The 23,857-nt window shown below is 46.8% G+C and overlaps 1 protein-coding gene across 1 annotated transcript in view; it reads left to right on the forward strand.

The window, feature by feature from the left end:
• The window catches only part of GNG4 (G protein subunit gamma 4), a 70,698-nt gene that overhangs the window by 40,650 nt on the left and 6,191 nt on the right, over positions 1–23,857 (forward strand). Inside the window, exons 2-3 of the mRNA XM_039247193.1 lie at positions 3,144–3,255; positions 8,795–8,902. Coding sequence (XP_039103124.1) covers positions 8,804–8,902 — 99 coding nt within the window. The 5' untranslated portion in view covers positions 3,144–3,255; positions 8,795–8,803. The remainder of the gene's footprint in view (positions 1–3,143; positions 3,256–8,794; positions 8,903–23,857) is intronic.

Genomic DNA, 23,857 nt, shown 5'->3' on the forward strand with positions numbered 1-23,857 from the left:
CATTAAAAAGCAGTGTTTTTCACTTACAGATCAAGCAGACCAGTCAGGAGCTAATTCCTGTCAGCACCAATAATTTGTCTCACTTTGAGAAGCAGTAGTGATACGGGGAGGTATCTAAAGCTCCTTCCTGGGGCCCAGGGCAGTTTGGTGGGATGACATCTGAAGAAATCCCCAAGCATTGGATGGAAAATGCTAGGCAAATGCCCAGTGGACAGGGAGAAATTGATACTCTTTTCCTGAAATACAATTCTCAAAGAACTACCAGAATCAACTAAATCATCTAGAAGAGCAGCCCAGAGAGCTGGATGGGACTGTGAACAGCAGAAGGGTCAGGAGAGCAGAAGCCATCCTCCCACCTACTGACTCCTGTGTCTTCAATAAAGTCTCTTCACCTTGGGCTCAGAGACCCTCCATAAAGTGACACTCCCCCCGCCCCCCACAGCTCCCAGCCCTAACACAGAACATCTCCAACTCTAATTTACACATGAATCACTCCGGTGAAAATGTGGATTTAATTTCAAAGGTCTGGGTGGGACCTGAGATTCTGTATCTGTCCCCTTCCCAGACCCACCTGGATCTGTCAGTAAGCCTCTGAGATCCACGTGAATCACGTGACAAGAGTATGGCAAGCCCCAGCTTAGATGCAGACTAGAGCTGTGTCTTTTCAGATGTGGCTTGCACACTGGAATTTCCTCAAAAGTCATTGTGGTCTGGGGTGTGACCACGCTGTCTCCTCTCTAAAGGCCCCACTGATTGAGATGCACAGCCATGCCTCAGAACCAATGGACTTGGGCAGTGGTTTGGGGACTTGAGGCTACAGAATCCCCTGGAGAGCCCAGGAAGGAACCGACGCCAGGGTCATGGGAGTGGAATTGGGTTCCTGAGTGGTTCTGAGTCTGCCGGTGTAGGCACTGCTGGTAGAGGTGGACCTGCCCACGGTGGGCTGGGGAGCAGCAGGTGTGGCACCGTTACCCGTCCCCTCAGCCCTCTGGGCAGCCGGCTGACTCGCTGGGTCCCTTCAGCCCAGTGTGGGACGGCAACAGTGTGAGATGCATTGTTGCATCCAAAACAGAAACAAAACCTGGGTGTTCCTGAATCAGTCATTTGGGGATTGGCAGGTTTCAGTCAACAGGTTTCTTCACTGCAGGACCCCTCAGAGCCTTTTCTGGGCTAGTGTGCGGTGTGGCCCTCCAAATGGGGGAGTAGAGTAATGGCCATTTCTCAAACGTCTATGACCAGAGAACCCTTTTTCATGGAGCCAAACGAGAGAATTTGCTGCCCAGGGGAGCCGGGGTGGCTCAGTCTGTTATAAGTGTCCGACTTCAGCTCTGGTCATGATCTCGCCATTCGTGAGTCCAAGCCCCATGGCAGGCTCTCTGCTCTCAGTCCAGAGCCCACTTTGGATCTTCTGTCCCCCTCTCTCTCTATCCCTCCCCTACACTCTTGATTTCTCTCTCTTTCTCAAAAATAAACATTTTAAAAACTTGAGGAGCGCCTGGGTGGCCCAGTCGGTTAACTGTCCAACTCTTGGCTTCGGCTCACATTATGATCTCATGGTTTTCTGGGTTCAAGCCCCACATCAGGCTCTGTGCTAGCAGCATGGATTCTCTCTCTCCCTCTCTCTCTCTCTGCCCCTCCTCCACTTGCACTGTCCCTCTCTTTCAGATAAACTTAAAACTTTTTTGAAAAGAGAATTTGCTGTCCAAAGCCTTTAGACCCCTACGACAGGATGTGTCCCGGTTGTCTAATCTACTTCATAAAGCAGATAGTCCTAGCTTTCTTCATTCCATTTGTAGCATTTATTGCAGGACATTTGTGGGGACCTGTGATGTGGACCCATTCAGAGGACCGTCTGCCTTTTCTTTTAAAGACGAAGACAGTGAGAGTAGAGCGCATTGCCCTGGGCATATCTGATTTTAAGGCAAAGATCACATAACTGGAGCAGAGGTCAAGACTTGGAGGGGGTCTTGGGTTGGTCTGGTGGCTTGTTCCCCAGCCTCGGGGTTCCCTGTCTGTCCAGAGGGTGTGCAGGGAAGACCCCTGGAGCCCAGTTTTAAAGTCACTTGCCTACGGGCGCATGGATGGCTCAGTCAGTTAAGCGCCCAACTCTTGATTTCAGCTCAGTCATGATCTCATGGTTCATGAGTTGAAGCCCCACGTGGGGCTCTATGCTGGTAGTGCAGAGCCTGCTTGGGATTCTCTCTCTCTGCCCCTCCCCTGCTCTCTCTCTCTCGCTATCTCTCTTTCAAAATAAATAAACTTAAAAAATTATAAAATCACTTGCCGAGGGGACAGGCTTTACGCTCTGCCCCTGCAGGACAGCAGGCCTCCTCTCTCAGACTTTGTCTGTCTGTCTGTCTGTCTCCCTTTGGAAGATGGACAGGGTGAGGGAAACTCACTGTGGGAACTATTCCACCCTCTGCCCTGGGCTGGGGAAAATGCGCCAGGCACAACTTCACACATCCTTCCCCCAAGTCCACTCATTCCTGGCCAGCCTTTATGTTAGCTGCAGTTCACTGGGATCCCTGGGACATGTATGCTGCAGCGAGGGACGGTCACAAAACCCCTGGGGACGAGCCCGTCATCCCAGAGTCGGTCTCTCCAGAGGAGGGAACAAGCACCAGGCTCGCGTCCCTCCACAGAGTCCTTGGCATTAAAGAAACTTTTAAAGCCACCTGATCAAGTCATCTCTTCTGTGCTAAATGTCATTTGGTTGGAATCAGATCATTTCTAATAAGCGTAGGGATAACGTGAATGGGAAAAGGCACTATTAACTGATTTTTATTTTCTTTGCTGTAATTTTCTCTCTTCCCACATTTCTACAATGGGCTTCACTTTTTATAACAAGAAAAGATGTCTAAACTGTTTCTGTTTGGTAGAGGATGGCCAGAAGTGGGGTGGCGTTTGGGGTTGGGGTGACAGGCAGGCCGGCCCGTGGCCCCAAGGTGTTCCCGCTCTGCTGTGTGGGATCAGGGCTTCTCTTTCTGCCTGTGGCTCGCCGTCTCCTGTGCGGTCTGATACAGAGACTCAGCGGGCTGCAGAGACAGCCGGCAAAGCAGGAGCAGAGGGCACTGGGGGCTGGGCGGCTGGGGGACAGCCGGCTTCTGCCACACCTGCCGATCCGTCTCTGGTTGTGCCTCCAGGTGAGCCTCAAAGCAGGAGCTCCAAATCAGCCTCCCATCTGACAGCCATCAGCCGCTGCTGCCACCACCCACCTGTCGCCTGCCCGGGCCTGTCACTGCCGCCTCTCAGCAGGTAAGGAAGTGATGTGTCCTGTCCAGAAACGGGTTCCCTCTGGACAGCGGCTGTCTTTGCCTGCGGTGCGCATGTGGGCCTGGGTGAGGCTGGGCTGTCAGGGTCCTCCATGTGTGGCCAGGTCCTCCGTGTCACTTTCTCCTAGCACCCACCATCATCATCCTGTTCCCCAGCCCCCTTCCGTGGCAGATGTAGGGCGCTTATGAAGCCAACCTTACAAATTGCCCTCCCCCTCACATCATTCCCCATGTGAGTGGTTGGGTCCCCTCTTGGGGGAGAAGGGAGGAGAACCAAGCAGCTCCGTGGGCTGTGGGCCCGGACGGCGTGCCCCTTGTGCTGCCTGTCCCCTCCCACCTGACTCTGAGTTACACACTGCAGGACGCAGCCTGTAGGTATCTCCCTGTGAAACCTGCCTGTGTGTCAGTGGGTTCCTGTGTGCCCAAGAAGAAAAGGCTGTCTGACCATGGCAGTGACAGAGCCCATGCCCCGAGCAGTTGGCTCATTGTCCCTTCTGCTTCGTCTTCTAAAAAGCCAAGTCAAGTGAACAACTACCAGTAGCCAATGTGCACATTCAGCTTGGTTCCATCTCTGCTTTGTCACTATGCCCATTTTTCTTTTTGGGCCAAGTTGGGGGTGCACTGGTGCAGGTGGGGAGACACTGTCAGTTCACGTGCAAGTCCAGTGTGTGGATAGCCTTGGCAGGACAGACATGTCATTCAGGGGCTACCTAAGAGTCACCTGGCCAGGTTGGGAAGGGAGAGCCTCACACACCTTCCTGTGGGTCATCTTTAAGAGCCTCAGTGCCTTTAGCTCCGGTTGGCAAAAGCACCAGCTAATCTCCCTGCGTCACCCTGCTACCACGGAGGAGCCCCCCTGCTGTCTCAGTCCCAAGTTAGGCAAAGTTCAGGACCACTCAAGGGGTGAGTCTGTCCTGGGAGAGCAGGAGAGACCAGTGGCGAGGGAGAAACCCTGTTCCTGCCCCAGGTGCCTTACTAGGCCCAGGAGAGGGGACAAGCTGGGAGGCACGCTAGGAAAATGCTTCCTCCCACTTCCACTAGGAGCCCAACAAAATTAAGTTATTGAACCTTCCTGAATAGGTTTCCTCATTTGAAAAGTAAGGGGATTGGACCTGGACCTCCAAGTTCCAATATTGACATTCAGCAGTTCGGAGCCTAGCTACTCAGAGTGGTCCACGGATCAGCAGCAACTGGGAGCTTGTTCAAAATGCAGATTCTTGAGGGTGCCAGGGTGGCTCAGTCTGCTGAGTGTCCGACCCTTGATTTGGGCTCAGGCCGTGATCCCACTGAGCATGGGGCCTGCTTGGGATTCTCTCTCTCCCTCTGCCCCTCTCCTCTCATGCTCCTTTTCTCTCTCGCCAAAAAAAAAAAGAAGTGCAGATTATTGGATCATACCCAAACTTACTCCATCAAAATCTGTGTATTATCAAGATCCCCAGAGATTCATACACTGATTAAATTTTTTATAAGTTTATTTACTTTGAGAGAGAGAGAGAATGTGTGCACTCATGAGTGGAGGAGGGGCAGAGCAGAGAGAGAGGGAGACAGAGAAAATCCCAAGCAGACTCCACGCTGTCAGCACAGAGCCCAACCCAGGGCTCAAACTCACAAACTGTGAGAGCATGACTTGATCCTAAATCAAGAGTCAGATGCTGAACGAACTGAGCCACCCAGACTCCTCTTAAATTTTGTACAGGACTGATTTAGAGAGTCCTGAAGGTGCATGGAACACCTCAAAAGATAATTTGGTGAACACAGAGTTGGTTTAAAGCCAGCCATGGTTCTCCCCCTGTGGTCCATGCCGGAATCCCCTCAGGAGGTTGTGAAGTACAAGTGTCTAGATCCGGGGGGGAGAAGGAGGTCACAGTATAGGTCCTGAGTACGTGTGCTGGGAGAAAGCTTACTGGACACTTGGAGAGAGATCATGAGCATACAGACATGCAACAGTACAGTCACTGATGGCAATAAGAGTAACCCCTATAAGGGGGTCCGACAGGGCCGAGGAGAGCAGAGGGGGTGGAGTGGACCAGACTTGTCATCCTGTGTCCCAGGAAGAGTGCCTCCTGTCCTTATTTGTTGCATCTCCACTATTGATTGTGGAGGGGGGCCATTTTACGGGCATCTGTAGTTAATTATTTCCTCTTCTTTCTCGAGCAAGAGTGGGAATTGGGGAGAGCAAAGGATTTCTGTTTCATTGTTGTCTATTTGTTTTAACGTGTTGAAGGAGACATCAGTATATCTGTATATGCCGAGGAGAGGGCACCCACAGACACCAACATTACAGGAGAAAGAGGGGTGAGTGACAGGGCGGAGCTTGAGGAGGGATGGACCCACCACACGCGCAGTATCAGCCTTGGATGAGGCCATACTTCCAGCTACAAGGGCCAGGTGACCCAGTAGACGTGGCCTGAACTGTAAAGATATGTTCTCCCAGTACCACGGAGTAGAAGTGGGCAGTCTAGGAGGGGCCCCTGGGTGGCTCAGTCAGTTGAGCGTACGACTTCGGCTCAGGTCATGATCTCGCGGTTCATGAGCTGGAGCCCTGCATTGGGCTTGCTGCTATCTGGCAGCCTGTCAGTGCAGAGCCTGCTTCCGATCCTCTGTCTCCTTCTCTCTGCCCCTCCCCTGCTCATGCTCTCCCAAAAATAAATATGTATGTCTTTTAAAAAGTAGACTGTCTAAGGTACGTCCAGCTCAGGGCTCCAGCTGGCTTCCCTGTGTGTTTCCTGACTCTGCCTGGGGTCAGTCCCCAGTGGCCAGTATGGCAGGACCCAGTCAAGACAGCCAGAGATGGGGTTTCTCCTCTTGTGCCTCAATGAGGGAGGTAAACGAGGGATAACTGGGAATGGGCATGAGATGGTGGGCAGCCTTGAGGGCCCACTAAGGCTGACTGTGTGTGATGGCACCGATCCCAGCACATGGGAGACTTCCAGAACAGCACCTTGCAGCCCTGTAGGGTGAGTGGAGTGTGGAGGGTGTCGGATTGATATGATGGGAAGTACAAAGGAAAGACAAGTCTTGGGTGAGAGCGACCGTGAGTTGGGTTGTCCACTAGGCTGACTGTGGCCCTGGGTGACACTAGGGAAGTCACCTAGGAGACAGCCACAGAGAGACATAGCACTTTGAGGCTGAGAGGGAGGAAAGGGGTGAGCAAGGAAGGCTCAGAGGGTGTGGTGAGAAGGTGACACCGGGTCTGTGGACAGACACAGTCTGGAGGAGACACAGGAGGGGCCCCCAGGGAGGTGGAGGGGCTACAGGACGAGGCAGGGTGAAGAGTCCATGCATCTCATGTTCTGGACCCCCCCTCCCCACCAGCCGATTTTATCTCCAAGACAGAAGAAGCCAAACACAGCTCATTGGGATCTTTCTGAATATTAAGCCATCAGCCAGAGTTCTCCTGTGTTGCAGAGTGGAGTAGTTGACAATGTGCCCCTTTCTGTAAACAGAGGAAGAATGAGGAAGTCATGGGGTGGGATCGGGGTATTCTAAATGCAGCCGGTCAGAGGCCAAAGGGAGGGAGAAAGCTGCTCCAGCGTCTGACAAGGCTCTGGTTCTGCTAGTAACAGTTCTGATACAGGCACACCTGCTCTCGCTTAAACACACTCACACTCACCCAGACAGACTCAATGCAGAGCCCCTCTCCTCCTCCTCGGTTGACCCTTCCCCTGTGTCTTCCGTCTTCACTCCTGGCCTCAGCTTCCTTCTCCTCAGCCATCCCTGAGCCCCGGTTTGGTGATTTCCCCCAACTTCTAAAATCCCAAGACGAAAGAGAAGGATGAATTCTGGAATGGGAAGGGAGGGTCAGGATCTGAGAGCAATGATTTTAAGATCCTTTTTTACTTGCATCAGGCTGGGGAGGCTTGGGAACCAGACTGTGGCCCCTCTTCCTTTTGTGTGGACACACAGGAACTCAGATACACATGAACACCCACACCCACAGAGGAACAGGTACATACACATGGACTGGCACAGGGCACGCACCACAGGCATGTGGGCACACACAGGGACACCCACAGACCTGAACACACATGTAGAAATGCATGCACATCTCTACGTAGCGGGATTTAGGTGCCTGCTCCCCTGGGTTTCCAAGCCCCAACTATTTATTATTCTCCTTCTCTTCTTGTTAAGTAGAAGCTCCCAACTAACACAGGAACCTAAACTCTAGTTTAGGTGGTTGATCTGTATCTTGTAATAAGAAACTTTTGGGGCACTTGAGTGGCTCAGTCGGCTAAGCATCTGACTCTTGATTTCAGCTCAGGTCCAAGTCGGCTCTGCACTGACATTATGGAGCCTGCTTAGGATTCTCTGTCTCTCTCAAAATAAATAAATAGACATAAAAAAACAAGAAACTTATTTTTCAAAAAATAGCCTGTGGACAAATGAAGCTACCGCCATGCCTCACCTGGACCACAGAGTTAGCACATATGTGGAAAACCCACAGAGTGTGGCCTGTACATCAGGATACTGGCCGGGTCACCTCAAGCCTCACTATGTGCCACTGTTACCTGTGTGACTCCCTTGCAGCTCTGAGGCTGAATGATGAGGCCTCTGCCAAGTCATCTTTCATTAGATGGGGCAACTGAAACATTGCTTAGTCATGTGGCATCACATGTCGGATCAGGGAGAATTTCTTTCTTCCTTTAGAAATATAGATCTATGCTTGGGATAGGGAGGGTGTGTGTGTGTGTGTGTGTGTGTGAGTGATTGTTTAAAAACAATCTCTCAGGGGCGCCTGGGTGGCTCAGATGGTTAAGTGTCCAACTCTAACTCAGGTCATGATCTCACAGTTCATGAGTTTGAGCCCCGCATTGGGCTCTTTGCTTTCAGGGCAGAGCCTGCTTCAGATCCTCTTGCCCGCTCCCCCCGCCCCCCTTCTCCACATGTGTGTGTGCTATCTCAAAAATAAATAAACATTTAAAAATAACTCCCAGCATAAAGTCTGTAGAATTTTTGGAACGAGGACAAATTAACATTAATAATAAAGCAGTTGGATCCAGGGGAAACTTGTTCTGAGAGCTGTACAATGCCAAAGGGCTGTATGAAGCCATAGAAAGAACCCTTAGCTAGGTTTTGAAGCTTTGAGTTTGGGTTCTGGATCCACAAAGTTTGGCTGTGAGACCTTTAGCTATTGGCTTATTTTCTCTGAGTTTTGCACTTTCCTTACTTAACAAAACTTTATGTGTTTTGCCAGCCTTCAGGGCTTCTAGAGGAATGAATGAACAAATGTGTAGGAAAATGATTTACTACTAACAGCACTACACAAAAGTCAAGGGTTTGACGCTGGGACCATCTGGTCTCTTCCGCTCCCTCTACCCACGGCTGGGAAAGTCTCACCAACCGAAAGCATAAGGTCTTGCTCCCCTCGTGAAACATTTCTTTCTCTCGTCCTAGGAAGGTTTGCTCACAGATGCTCCCTGGCTTGGACGGGGACGCTGCGGTGGTGGGAGCAGGCGGAAGAGCGAGGAATCCGTCTTACCTCTGGGGAGAGCAGCACTTCCAACCCTTTGACTTTGTTTCAGGGGCAGAGGATGAAAGAAGGCATGTCCAACAACAGCACCACTAGCATCTCCCAAGCCCGGAAGGCTGTCGAGCAGCTGAAAATGGAAGCCTGTATGGACAGGGTGAAGGTGAGCATGCCCAAGCCAACCTTACCATCTGCCCCAGACCCAGCTCAGAGCAATCCTTCTGTTTCCCCATGAGAGTTAACACGTCACCCAGCAGAGCAGCCGGCCAGCCTTGGCAGCTGTAACATTTACAAATGAGCGTTCGCCTCCGACTTCCAAGTGTGCTCAAGGCTCCAAATGATGCCGAATACACAGTGTGCATGAATTCCGTAAGGAGCTGCCAAAAATAGACACACATTCGTCTCAGCTCTATTTAGCTCTGTTGTCATGCCGATAAGCGGGAGAGTTTAATGGTGAGATCAGAGTTCTCCCCCCTGATCCGGTGGCTTCGAGGTTAGGCGACATCAGGTGTTTTGACAGAGGAGCTGTTGAGAGTGAAGCATTGAACCGCGCACCGTGTTTGTCATATGTTCCTTTGGGGAAAGTGAAGGAGGTGCCAGTCGCCTCCTGCCGTGTTCATTTCGCCGCTGAGTGTAGATCTGTTCATGCTGGGAGAGCCAGGGCAGAATGAAGCCACCTCGTCTCCGGATGTCACTTAGATTTGCAGGAGGCCAGGCAGAGCATGTCACTCTGAAATACCATTCACATCCATTGACAGTGATAGAGTTGGAACCCTGCCAGGAGTCTGACACCGGGAGGCTCAGGTCCTATGGTCCTTGGGCACAGGGGTCAAGGGTCTCGCCCCAGCGTCAGGGATTCAAAGAAGACAGATTGCATGGGGGCAACGGGTGACTAATAAGCCTTCCACTGGCAGAGCAGACGGTCCCTCCCCAAGGTTCCCATCACCAAGACCCCCCCACCCAACTCATGCTGCAGTTATGGCTAGATAGCACCGGCTCCTGCCTCTACTGGGACAGTTATTCTCCCCGCTAGGGCTTTGGGGTTTGATATCCAAGGAGGCAGTAGCATGCACAGGAAGTGACATAACGATAGGAGGGAGTCCAAGGAGGGAGTCCAGCGTGATGCAAATTGGTCTAAGTGGACCAGTGTTACCCAGGTGTCTCCGCCTTGCACACTCCAGTACCAGCTGCAGATGAGGCATCGCCCCTTGAAGTCTAGGCTAGAGGAGGGAGGAGAAAGCAAACCACCGTGAAAGGGGGAGAGCCCCATGAGGGCAGAGACGGATGTGAGAATGAGCGCCATAGACAGTGAGTGCTCCCCAGGGACAGACATTTGCTGAGAGGAGGGGGGTGTCGGTGAGACTCGCTCTTCTGATAAACGCGCCTGAGTACCTGCTCTGCTCGAGGCGTGGTGCTGGGATGCAAACACCAACGGAATGATGCCCACGTCCTGTCGCTGAGAGAGGGCTTTGCTGAGCTGGGAGCTGGTTCTGAGGGGATAGTGGAGAAGGGAAGGCTCGTGTGAGCTCACCAGGGCTCCTTTCGGTTGTGCCGGGGAAGGCGGCCGTGGGCAGCTTGGGGGTGCCGGGTACACAGGTGTGGATGGCGCGGACAAGTACGTGTGGAGCCTAGGGTGGGAGATGAACTGACCTGTCAGTGGCAGATGAGGCAGGAGGCGGCCGAAGCTACAGAAGCAGGTGTAGCATGCAGCAAAGAGCCGAGGTGGAGTCAGAGAAGCAGATGCCCCAAGAAATGGGTGCAGATCTCAGGTAGTCAACGTGGGAGGCGCTAGGGAGCAAGAAGTCGTAACCCAACCGTCGAACTCCATGGCCAGAGGCTGGAAGGACCACGGGCACCCGGGACCGTTGCCACGCCAGGGGGTCCGACTCTGGCAAGGAAGACAAATTCTGTAAAAACAGACCCTCACTTGTGACAGTCACCACATGTCCCCGCAATGAAGGGCTCCTCAAGAGTCAAGGCCCATGGGCAGTCTCTTAAAGACCAAGGAGAAACCATCAGCCAATTCAAAGTCAAGTTTGTTCGATGGTGTTTGGAGGGGCAGGTCATCTGGTTCCTGGGGTGACTGTGCTATGGAAATGTGGCTCCTGGATCCCAGGAAGGGGCTTCCTGGAGACACCTTCAGACTCTGTGGTGACTCCAGGCAGGAGGCCACTGATAGCCATGTCACATTTGCTTCCGAGGTGGCAGAGTTGTCATTGAAGAGATGATGCAGGGCTTCTTGAGGAGAGCGGTACCCCGAGGACCCACATCCCTGCTGTGCAATCACGTTTTCTCACTCATAAAACCTTCAACATTTATTTATTTTAATTTTTAATGTTTTATTTATTTCTGAGAGAGAGAAACACACACACAGCGTGAGCAGGGGAGGGTGAGAGAGAGAGGGAGACACAGAATCTCCCTCTGTAGTAGGCTCCAGGCTCTGAGCTAGCTGTTAGCACAGAGCCCGATGCGGGGCTTGAACCCACGAACCGTGAGATCATGACCTGAGCCAAAGTCGGACGCTCAACCGACTGAGCCACCCAGGCGCCCCAACGTTTATTTATTTTTTTAAGTGTAGTAAGGTACACATAACATGTACCATATTAACCATTTTTTTAAGTTTATTTTTTGAGAAAGAATGAGCAGGGGAGGGACAGAGGAAGAGGGGGCATGGCATCTGAAGTGGGCTCTGAGCTGTCAGCACAGAGCCTGATGCAGGGCTCAAACCCATGAACCATGAGATTATGACCTGAGCTGAAGTCGGACGCTTAACTGACTGAGCCACCCAGCCACCCCCCGCCCCAGCTTATTAACCATTTTCAAGTGTGCGTTAAGCTCATTCACAGTATTGTGGGTTCATCACCACCATCCATCTCCAGAACTTTCCATGATCTCCAACAGAGATCTGCTCTACCCCCCGCATCCCGCCCTCCTCAGGCCCTGGCAACCTCTTTTCTACTCTCTGTCACTATGAATTTGACTATTCTAGGCACCTCATTCATGTAAGAGGACTCACACACTGTTTGTCCTTTTATGTGTGGCTTATTTCCCTTGCACACGTCTTCAGGGTTTGTCCACACTGTCGTGTGTGTCAGAATTCCATTCCTTTTTACGGTTAAAGAATATTGCACTGCAGAGACCCCATCTTCTGTACCCTTTCATCTGTTGCTGGTGTTCATCATCTTGGGGTGTTTCCACCTTTGGGCTTTTGTGAGTAGTTCTGCTCTGAACACGGGTGTGCAAGTGTTTGGAGTCCCTGGTTTCAGTTCTCGTGGATATATATCCAGAAGTGGGATTGCTGGATCACATGGCAGGGGTTTGTTCAGCTGTCTGAGGAGCCACCACGCCAGCAGCCATTCCCAGCAGTGCCCCAGGACTCCGTTTTCTCCACATCCTCGCCAATGCTGCTTTTCCTTTTTTAAAAAAATATAATAGCCATCCTAATGAGTGTGAAGTCCACACGTGTCTTTTTTAAATTTTTTAATGTTTATTTATTTTTGAGAGAGAGAGAGCAAGCATGTGAGCATGTGCGAGCTGGGGAGGGACAGAGAGAGAGGAAGACGCAGAATTGGAAGCAGGCTCCAGGCTCTGAGCTGTCAGCACAGAGCCCGACGCGGGGCTCGAACTCACAAACCAAGATCATAACCTGAGCTAAAGTCGTACAGTTAACCAACTGAGCCACCCAGGTGCCCCTTCACACCTGGTTTTAAGCACTTGACCCCTCTTGCTTCTGAACACAGCATGGCTTTGGGGGGAAATCTACTTAATGCAACTTTTGGCAAAATGAGACGTGTATTGGTATCAATTAGCCAGACAATAGAAAAAGAAGCCATCAAGGACACTCCAAGTTGACCTTGATAAGGGCCTTGAAGAGGGAGGAAAGAGAATCACCAGGGAGAAATGGACTTTCTAGAATGAGCAAGAGGCCACTAGAGGATGGGGGAAGGAAACAGGGAGTCTGGAAAGGACAGGCTGAGTGTATGGGGAAAACGCAGAAAAGGTGAGTGTGCATTGCCCTTTGTGGGGCCCTGGAGAGAGGGAAGAACACACTGGAGCGGAAACATCTGGAGGCTCCTCGGAGGAAATCATCGCAACTGCAAGTTCCCCAGAAGCCAGCCCCCACGTGGAAGCTGGACCGGAAGACAGCGCGAGCTCAGACAGGTGTCGGGCAGGAAGCAGAAAAGGACACGGCTGGCAGGGTACGTAGCCAACTGCGGAGCCCACCTCTGGGCGTTGCAGTTTTACATGTGTGGGAGAGTGTCTAATGTGGAAGGAAGGGGACGAAGGCGCTTGCAGTTCATGAGAATAAAGGGGATGTCTGTTAAAGGGGGAAAGAAGAGAAACTGCTCTATCAGCTGCTAAAAAGTATATATTCACAATGTATTGTAAGAGCAAAGAAGATTCAACATAGCTTTATGCCTCCCCAAAAGCAAAAATCTTGGGAAAGGATACTCAGGGTCCTAAAAAACAAATAGAGAACACATACAGATGACGTCATGGAGACTGCTGTGGTCCTGGGGTAAAGAATACCCCATAGCCTGTTCTCTCTCTAACCTATTAGAGGCTTACGCTACATAAAATTCTGTCAGGAAGGTGCATAAATGACACTGATCACCAAACAGTGGAAATTCGTTGAACGGCTGTGGCAGATACACGCTGAGCAAAGCGTAAGAGGTGTAAGTGGAGAAAACGGTCTCTGGAGCTGGCCTGTCAGCCCCAGAGGAGAGCAGCTGTGGGGAAGGTGGTGTCCCATGGGCAAGGCACCTGGGTCCTGAGCAGGCTGGGCCGCAGGCTCCGAGGAAGGCTTGTGGAAGCGGTCTCTGCCCGGGCACCACTGAGGGTGCTTTGATTCCCCGGACCCCAGGGGGAAAAGGAACAGCTGGTGCTGAGCCAGTCCCCAGGGGGGCTGTGACTTGGTGCGCTCTGGAGCTGGACAGCACCCTTTAGCAAACGTAACTCTCCAACAAGACCAGCAGGAAACAGCCGACAGACTTGCTGAGCGACATTATGCTCAGTTGTCTGTCTGTCTGTCTGTCTCTTGCCTGACGGCCTGTGGCAGGTGATTTAAACGTCTGTGGGATGGGCTAACAATCCCTAATGGGGCTGTCATTAGGCAGAGATTAATTTTGTCAACACAAGCTTGATGTGCTGATTGCTGATAGATAGATCAACTGGTTTGATATCAACTTGAGCTGTATAGACTAAAAAATGAGGGCAGTGGGGACAGTGTCAGTTGATGCGTGCTTTAAAACTGAAGCCCAAGAAACAGAGGTGGAAGTAGACTAGTGTGGGAAGTGGTTGACATGGAAGAAAAGAGAGTGTATCATGCCAAGTAATGACAGTCATTCACAGTCCTTCTCCGTAACAGTGAGACTGTGAGAAAGTAGGTGTCCTGTTCTGGGGGCTTTAACTCCTGTTTTGAAAAGAACACTATTTCGCTGTTCATGAAAATGGTATTCATTTACTTCAAGAATTTGGAAAATAAAAGTATAAGGAAGAAAATGTAAATAATTTATAACCAGTACACTTGAATATTTTTCCATCTAGCTGTTGGCTAGATGTTGGCTTTCTTTTTATAAAATTGTGGTTATTACTTTTTGCAACCTGGTTTATCACCAAAGTATATTGTGATGATATATCCACGTCAGTAAATACTCTCCTAAAATGTCATTTCTACTGTCTCTTTTCTCTTTCAATAATTTATTTAACTGGTCTCCTATCCTTGGACATTTCCCTTATTTCCAATTTTGCAGTATTTCTTTTTTAAAAACACTGTAGCAAACACACTGCTAGATAAAACTTGCATGTGTTTCATGATCTCTTTAGGATAAATTCCTATGGGCTGAAATTGCCCAGTCAAAGGATATTTTCTATTCTAAAGTGTCTGAATCCAAATCAGACTTCCCTATGAAAAGTGGTACCGCCTGGGTGGCTCAGTGGGTTGTTTCCAACTCTTATTTTGGCTCAGGTCATGATCTCATGGTTCATGGGATTGAGCCCCGTGGCAGGCTCCAAGCTGAGAGCTCAGAGCCTGCTTGGATAGGATTTTCTCTCTCCCTCTCTCCCTGCCCCTCCCCCACTCATTCCCTCTCTCGCTCTCTCTCTCTCTCTCTCTCTCTTTCTTTCTGTCCCACCCTGCATGCGAGCTCTCTCTCTAAAAATAAATAAACATTAAAAAATGAAAAGAAACATGGTACTAGTTTAAATTCTTATCAGCAATGAATGAGTCTGTTCCCCAGGCTCTCCCTTGTACCATTCTTAGAGCCAGACCAGTTTGATGGTGGTTGCGTGTTTCATTCATCTGCATTCTCCCTGGCATTCAGAGAGCCAGGGAGTCAGTGGAGGAAGGGAGTGAAACATTTAAGTACCCTCAATTTATGCTTTTATATACTATTTTGAGAATAAGTTTGTGGTCTTTAAAATTTTTTTTTAATTTTAGTTTTGAGAGAAAGAGACAAAGAGCATGAGGGAGACACAGAATCTGAAGCAGGCTCCAGGCTCTGAGCTGTCAGCACAGAGCCCAAGGAGGGGCTCGAACTCATGAGCGATGAGATCATGACCTGAACTGCAATTGGACACTCAACCAGCTGAGCCACCCAGGTGCCCCTCAATTTCTGTTTCAAGCAATTTTTTAAAGGTTTCATTTCCTTTTTTTAAAAGTTTATTTATTTTGAGAGAGAGAGAGAGAGTGAGCAAGAGAAGAAGAGACAGAGATAGAGGGAGAGAGAATCCCAAGCAGGCTTTGCACCCACGTGGGATTTCATCTCACAGACCGTGAAATCTAAATATTTTCTTTCTAAGTAATCTCTATATAACCCAGCGTGGGACTCAAATTTACAACCCTGAGATTAAGAGTCACACGCTGTACAGACTGAGCCAGCCAGGTGCCCCCAAACAATTTTTGAAAAGTCTCACATTCAAGTCTTCACTCCATTTTGTGTTAATTTTTGTGTATGGTGTAAAAAAACTGTCCAGTTTAATATTTTTACATGTCGCTGTCCACTCCACTTTAAAAGCACATTTTCTGTTGTGGTACTTCCCTTTTTATTGATTGTACCCTCTAGGTCCACCGATGTCATTGCACGTGGTAGAATTTCTATTTTTGTGTGACTGGGTAATATTGATTGTAGGTAAATACCATATCCTCTTCATCCACATATCAATGGAAATTTGGCTGCTTCCATATCTTGACTATGATAAATAATGCTGCTATAAGTATAAGGGTGTATATATCTTTTCAAATTAGTGTTTTGTTTTCTTAGGGTGAATACCTACTAAGAGGATTACTGGCTCATATGATAGTTCTATTTTTCACTTTTTGAGGAGCCTCCATACCATCTTCTACAGAGGCTACAGCACTTTACAGTCCCACCAGCAGTGCATGAGCATTCTTTTTTCTCCACATGCTCACCAACACTTGTTTCTTTAAAAAAAAACAAAAAAACAAAAAAAAACCACAAAAACAAAAACAAAACACCTTTTTTTTTCTTTCACATAGCTCATATTGTTTTATTTATTTTATTTTTTAATTTTTTTTACAAATAGTTTATTGTCAGGTTGGTTTCCATATAACACCCAGTGCTCATCCCCACAAGTGCCCTCCTCCGTGCCCATCTCCCGCCTCCCCCCCCCATCAGCCCTCAGTTTGTTCTCAGCATTCAAGAGTCTCTCATGGTTTGCCTCTCTCCCTTTCCCCCAACATTTCCCCCCTTCTTCTTCCCCATGGTCCTCCATTAAGTTCCTCCTAATCCTCCTGTACGTGCAAACATATGATATTTGTCCTTCTCTGCCTGACTTATTTCGCTCAGCATTACACCCTCAAGGTCCATCCAGGTTGCTACACATGGCCAGATTTCATTCTTTCTCATTGCCGTGTAGTATTCCATCGTATAGATGAACCACATCTTCTTGATCCATCCATCAGTTGATGGGCACTTAGGCTCTTTCCATGATTTGGCTAGTGTTGAGAGTGCTGCTGTGAACATTGGGGTACATGTGCTCCATCAGCACTCCTGTATCCCTTGGGTCAATTCCTAGCAGTGCTATTGCTGGGTCATAGGGGAGTTCTATTGTTAATTTCCTGAGGAACCTCCACACTGTTTTCCAGAGGGGCTGTACCAGTTTACATTCCCACCAAATGGGGAGGGTGCCCGTTTCTCCACATCCTCGCCAGCATCTAGAGTTCTCTGAGTTGCTCATTTTAGCCACTCTGACTGGTGTGAGGTGGTATCTCAGTGTGGAAAAAAAAAACTTTTTTAAATGTTTTATTTATTTTTTTGAGAGACAGAGACAGACAGCATGAGCGGGGAGGGTCAGAGAGAGAGGGAGACACAGAATCAGAAGCAGGCTCCAGGCTCTGAGCTGTCAGCACAGAGCCTAACACGGGGCTCGAACCCATGAACCACGAGATCATGACCTGAGCCGAAGTCGGATGCTTAACCGACTGAGCCTCCCAGGAACCCCAGCACTTGTTGTTTCTTGCGCATTTGATTCTAGCCACTCTGTCAGGTATAAAGTGTGACATCTCGTTGTGGTTTTAATTCCCATTCTCCGGTGATGAGTGATGTGAAGCATCTTTTCATGTGTCTGTTGGCCATCTATTTGTCTTCTTTGGAAAAATGTCTATTAGGTCCTCTGTCCATTTTTTAATTGCATTATTTGTGTTTTTGGTGTTGAGTTGTACAAGTTTTTTATATATTTTGGATACTAACCCCTTATCAGATATATCATTTGCAAATATATTTTCCCATTCAGTAGATTGCCTTTTCCTTTTTTTTTTTTTTTTTTAATTGTTTCCTTTGCTGTGCAGAAGCTTTTTATTTTGGTGTAGTCCCAACAGTTTAATTTTGCTTTTTGTTTCTCTTGCCTTAGAAGATTTATCTGGAACAATGTTTCTATGGCTGATGCTAAAGAAATTACTGCCTATATTTTCTTCTAGGAGTTTTATGGCTTCGTTTTCACATTTAGATCTTTAATCCATTTTGAGTTTATTTTTGTGTATGCTGTGAGAAAGTGGCCCAGTTTCATTCTTTTGTGTGTAGCTGCCCAGTTTTCCCAGCACCATTTTTTGAAGAAACTGTGTTTTCTCCGATGTATGTTCTTGCCTCCTTTGTCATAGGTTAGTTGACTATAGAAGCATGGGATTATTTTTTTAAGTTTATTTATTTTGAGAGAAAGTGAGAGCAGGGGGGAAGGACAGAGAGTGAGGGAGAGAGAGAATCTCAAGCAGGCTCTGCACTGCTTGGTGAGCATGGAGGCCATTGCAAGGCTCAATCCCATAAACCATGAGATCATAACCTGAGCCAAAATCAAGAGTTGGATGCTTAAACCACTGAGTCCCCCAGGCACTTCAAGCATGGATTTATTTCTGTGCTCTTTATTCTGTTCTTCTGATCTGTGTGTATGTTTTTGTGCCAGTACCATACTGTTTTAATTACTGTAGCTTTATTGTATATCTTGAAATCTGGGATTGTGATCCCTGTATCAAAACACCTCCAGCTTTGTTCTTCTTCCTCAAGATTGCTTTGGCTACACAGGGTCTTTTTATGGCTCCATACAAATTTTATAGACCTATGTAAATGTACTGCCAAAAAAATCAAGGACTAGGCTACAGCATGTAAAAGACCAATAAGATATTCATGTAGGAAAAAGTTTTCTTCCAGAAAACCAAAGAAAACTTCAGGTAACTGCCTTATAGTCTCAGAAAATGTAAAGCAAACATAGAATCTATGAAACCCTAGCTCAAAGGAGAGACAAAAATAATAAGTTGAAAAAGGAGGTAGAAAAACTAAGGGAGAAAGTTGATGGGGGATGGGAAATGCCATTAGAAGCAGCAAGGAGTGTAACACACGCTAGAGAAAACCAAATTAGTGACATGGAGCACAGGCTTATGAAACTCCTACATAATGCAAAATATGAACAGCCAGATCAAAGCAGTTAGAGAGAGAGTGATAGAAATAGACTGACAGCAATATTCCAAGCTTTGAATGCTGGTGTCCCTGGCAGAGATAACAAATGGAATAGAAAATGCTCTTAAGGGTAGAATGTAAAAAGGTTTCATTAAATAAAGGAAGACTTGAATCTGCAGATGCAAACAGCTCATCATGTTCCAGGAAAGACTATAACAGAGGATAATGAGCCCGTAGACACATAGACTGCTGAGGCTACTTAAGCTCAAAAGTAAAGAAAAAGCCCATTAAGTATACAGGCAGAGGAAGCAATGATTTAGGACAAGTACACCTAACTTAATGTGTGTTAAGTGCTTGCGCCCTCACCCTAACCCTGAGATATTGGTGCTGCTTCACCCTACTTCACAGACAAGAAAACTTTGACCCACAGTTATGTGATGAAGTGGGCATACCAACCCAGAACCTCAAGTCTTACTATTAAACTACAGGGCCCTCCCTACAAAGGGCAGAAATGTCAGTCTAGACAGCATTGCATCTCAGTTTATTGCAGCCTAAGATTATGTAAAAATTCTAAAATTCTGCAAAGAACTCTATGTAGCCAAGTGGTCCCTTAAATCCTAGACAACAAAAATGATACTCTCGATTAGGCAGAAAGTTAAATATAATGCACATTTGTGTTTCCTTTCTTTAGCAGAATTATTTCATTTTATCCATTTGGGTTTCCCTAAAGGAGATACAGATGTGCACAGTTTGTGTTAATTTATGCATGATAACATATATTAAGACTATAAGACATTTTCTGGGGAAATCTCACTGGAAATTTCTGGGGAATTTTTCTCAGAAACTCCAAGAAGGGGCTGAGTGTCTTGTCTGTACAACCCACACCCTGTGTGGGTCATAGTAGGCATTGGTCACATTGAAGGATGGACTTGATCTATTTAGAACAGCTGTCAGTGCAGAGCCTGCTTCGGATCCTCTATCCCTTTCTCTCTCTACCCCTCCCCAGCTCTTTCCGTCTGTCTTTTTCTCTAAGATATATAAACATTTAAAAAAAAAAAAAAGTCTATCACTGGTATACAAAGTCTTTACCAGGTTATGATTTCTAGATCAATATTCAGTCTTGGAATTCTGCTGGATATTAATGTGATAGCGTCACTCTTTTCAATTTTTACTCTTTATAGACTTCAGATTTGAGCATCAGACAATATTTTTGCTTCATTGGGTACCAAATGATTAAAAAGATCTCTGCCCATCTATTTCAGTTCATAGACTATATAAATATCAACAACAGCAGCAAAAAGAACGTTACGTGTCTTATAGTGTGAATGTCACCAGTAAGGCAGAGGGTGAACTTCTTCCAAAGGAATGACCTGAGAGTCTCCTACCTTCAACACTACCTTTTATTACAAAAGTTAGACCCTAACATAGGTTGATTATAAACAAGCACAATCCGATGAAGAATTTACACCCACCCATTGTGATTGTTTGTTACTTTCAACCTTTGAGGTTATTCTAGTCACTGCTATGTATTTTTCATTAGATTTATGCTTTGAGCATTTTAATGTTTAACACAATCTTAATCTTAGTTTGACCACATAGGTCTGCCTAGAAAACAAACCATCTTTGCAAGCCCAGGTTACCAATGGGGTTTGGTTTACAAGATTGTATTATATTAATATCACTTGAGATGAGTGTTATTTGAGACTGAGTTGCTTCAGCTGAATAGTCCACTTTCCTGGCCCAATTTTCTCCAAAGCTACTATGCTGTGCATTACTTAAAACTGTCACAGCTCCAACTCTAACAGGAATAGGACCCACCCTCTTTCCTGTATCAGCAGCCACTTTGTTCACAACTTTTCTCCCAGTCGATTTTGACGCAATTCATTTCAGCGTCTATAGCTATCACTTCAGGTTTAATCCACTCACCTTCACCATTTCAGGTCAATCATTTGTAACCACTGGTTACAATATGTACAAGATCTAAATGAGAAAAAATTGCAAAACCTATGAAAGAGATCAAAGAAAATCTAAATAAGTGAAGATATCCCACGTTCATGGACAGGAGGACTCAATATTGTTAAGATGTTGGTTCTTCCCAACTTAGTCTATAGATTCAAGACAATCCTAGTCAAAAATCCCAGCAAATTGCTTTCTGATACTGATAAACTGATTCTAAAGTTTATATGGCGGGATATCTGAGTGGTTTAGTTGGTTGAGTGCCCAAATCTTGATTTTGGCTCAGCTCATGATCTCATGGTTTAAGAGTTCAAGCCCTGTGTTGCTCTGCACTGAAAGCATGGAGTTTGCTTGGGATTCTCTCTCTCTCTCTCTCTCTCTCTCTTTCTCTTTCTCTGCCCCTCCCCTACTCCGATGCTCTCTCTTTCACTCTCTCTCAAAAAAAATTTAAACAATGTTTTTAATAAAGCTTATATGGAGAAGGGAAAACAGAAAAGAAAAAAATTTGAATAGCCAACACAAAATTGAAAGAGAAGAGGGGCACCTGGGTGGCTCAGTGGTTGAGCATCGGATTCTTGATTTTGTCTCAGGTCATGATCTCTCGATTTGTGGGTCTAAGCCCTGTTGTCAGTGCAGAGCCTACTTGAGATTCTCTGTCTCCCTTTTTCTCTGTTCTCTCCCCATGCTGTATCTCTCTCTTGCTCAAAATGAATAAGTAAACGTTAAAAAAAAAAAAAAGAAAGAAAGAGAAGAGAAAGTAGGAAGGCTGACAATACCCAACTTCAAACCTACTTTAAAGCTGCAGTGATTAAGACAATGTGATATTGACAAAGAATAGACAAATATATCAATGAAACTGAATAGACAGGCCAGAAACAGACTCCCATAAATAGGGTCAATTGATCTATAAAAAGGCAAAAGCAATACAGTAGAGAAAGGATAGTCTCTGTAACAAATGTGGCTGGGACAAGTAGACATCCCCATGGAAAATAATAAATCTAGACATAGACTTTACGCTTTTTACAAAAATGAGCTCAAAATCAATCAGAGACCCAAACTATAAGGCAGAACTAGAAAACTTCTAGAGGACAGCACAGGAGAAAATCTAGATGACCTTGGGTCTGGCAATTAGTTTTTAGCTATAACACCAAAAACAAAATCCACGAAAGAATTGATAAGATGGACGTCATTCAAATTAAGAACTTCTCTGTGAAAGACACTGTTAAGACGTTGAGAAGACAAGCCACAGACAGAGAGAAGATGTTTGCAGAACACATATCTGATAAAGGACTGGTATCCAAAATATACAAAGAACTCTTAAACCTCAACAGTGAGAAAACAAAGCACCCTATTAAAAAAAATAGACCAAAGAACTGAACACACACTTCACCAAAGAAGATATACAGATGGCAAAGGAGCATATGAAAAAATCCTCCATATCATATGTCACTAGAGAATTACAAATTAAAATAACATTTAGACACTACTACACAACTATTAGAATGACTAGAATTAAAAAAAAACTGACAGTAGCAAATGCTGACAAGGATGTGGAGTGATAGGAACTCTCATTTATTGCTGATGGGAATGCAAAAATTGTACAGCCACTTTGGAAGGCAGTTTCTTACAAAGCTAAACATAGTCTTACCATACGATCCAATTATATAAAAAATATGCAAAACAAAATTTGAAGAAATGTCAAGGAAGATGAACAAGTTGTGTAAGAGTATAGGGTGCGTTTCCTAGTCCATGCTGGATTGATTAGACAAAAGAGAGGTAAGCAGATATTAATAATAAAATCAGGTAGGTTGATCTGATGGGTAGGTAAACAGATAGATGATAAGGTGTAGATCTTTATCCAGAAAACATTAAGTACACTTTTCTCTAAAACACGAACCTGGAGATCATGATGAGTCAAAGCCAGACGCTTAACGGACAGAGCCATCCAGGCACCCCAGGTCTTTCACATGTCTTGCCCTTATTTTTTTTCTAGAATTTCCTACGAGTCATGACAGTGCTGCTGGTTTGTGAGTTCCTTTAAAAGAACAAAATGTGTTCTTTATGGCTCCATTTTTTCCAAGAGATAAAACACGTATGGCTGAGTTACGAAGACAAACGAGAAAATTCTAAAGCAAAAGCCAGTCGTTGTTAAAACAGAAGATGAGGGGCACCTGGGTGGCTCAGTCAGTTAAGTGTCCGACTTTGGCTCAGGTCATGATCTAACGGTTCATGGGTTCAAGCCCTGCATCGGGCTCGGGCTCTGTGCTGACAGCTAGCTCAGAGCCTGGAGCCTGTTTCAGATTCTGTGTCTCCCTGTTTCTCTGACCCTCCCCTGTTCATTCTGTCTCTCTCAGAAATTAAAAAAAAAAAATTAAAACGGAAGATGAGCGGGGCTCAAATATCACAGTGTTCCCTCTGGAAAATGGAAAAAGAGCAAAAGCAGGGAGTCTCGTGTTCTGATAAGTCACTGACAGCTGGGTCACAGGGTCCAGAGAAGGTCCAGGGAAAGGATCGGATTAAGATGATAAATGATGTGAAGGTTGAAAGTGACATTTCTCAAAGAAAGTAAATATAAATGATGCTCTATGACCCAGCCAGAAGTCAAGGCAGTGCTTACTGATTTTGCCTTTTCTCTGTGCCTCCTCTGAACCCTGGGTGGCGCCCCTTCGTTGCCCCACCTTTTGCCAGTTTTAACAGTTCGGCTGTGAGCCTTTCTGTCACTGTCTCCTCCTCTACCAGACATGTCCACGGGTCTCCCCCAGACCGACGCACATGGTAACTTTCTACCTTCAGATTTAGAAATCAATTCAAAGAAAGGGGGATGTGAATGAGCAATTCTAGAATAGCCATCAGATCAAGGAAGGAAAATCTTTGAATTAAATCAGAGAGAAGGACATTAAATAGTAGAACAAGAAGGCAAAAGGTGTCTTTTGAAAAAGACCAAGGACGCTTCCTGTTGGAAAAGATTCAGGGTAGGGGCACTGTGGGCATCAAATTGCCCCAATAATTTCAGAGACACCTCCTCATGTCTGCTTCTTCGCGCCCTCCCAGAAAGTAGCCAGGTGAATCATGAAGCAAGAGCATGTTGTGTGTATAACAGCATCCATGCTATGCAGCAAGTAATGCACTCCCCACTTACAGGAGTGAAAACTGAGTGTCAGAGTCTTGCCCAGAATGACACAACTCATTAGCGCCCAGTGCCGCTCAGTCAGAGAAGTTGTTTCTTGACTCACAGCCCAGTGCTTTTCCTCGAA

The sequence above is a fragment of the Hyaena hyaena genome, unplaced genomic scaffold (assembly GCF_003009895.1).
Source record: "Hyaena hyaena isolate Hyena2069 unplaced genomic scaffold, ASM300989v1 scaffold_288, whole genome shotgun sequence".
Classification (NCBI taxonomy): domain Eukaryota; kingdom Metazoa; phylum Chordata; class Mammalia; order Carnivora; family Hyaenidae; genus Hyaena; species Hyaena hyaena.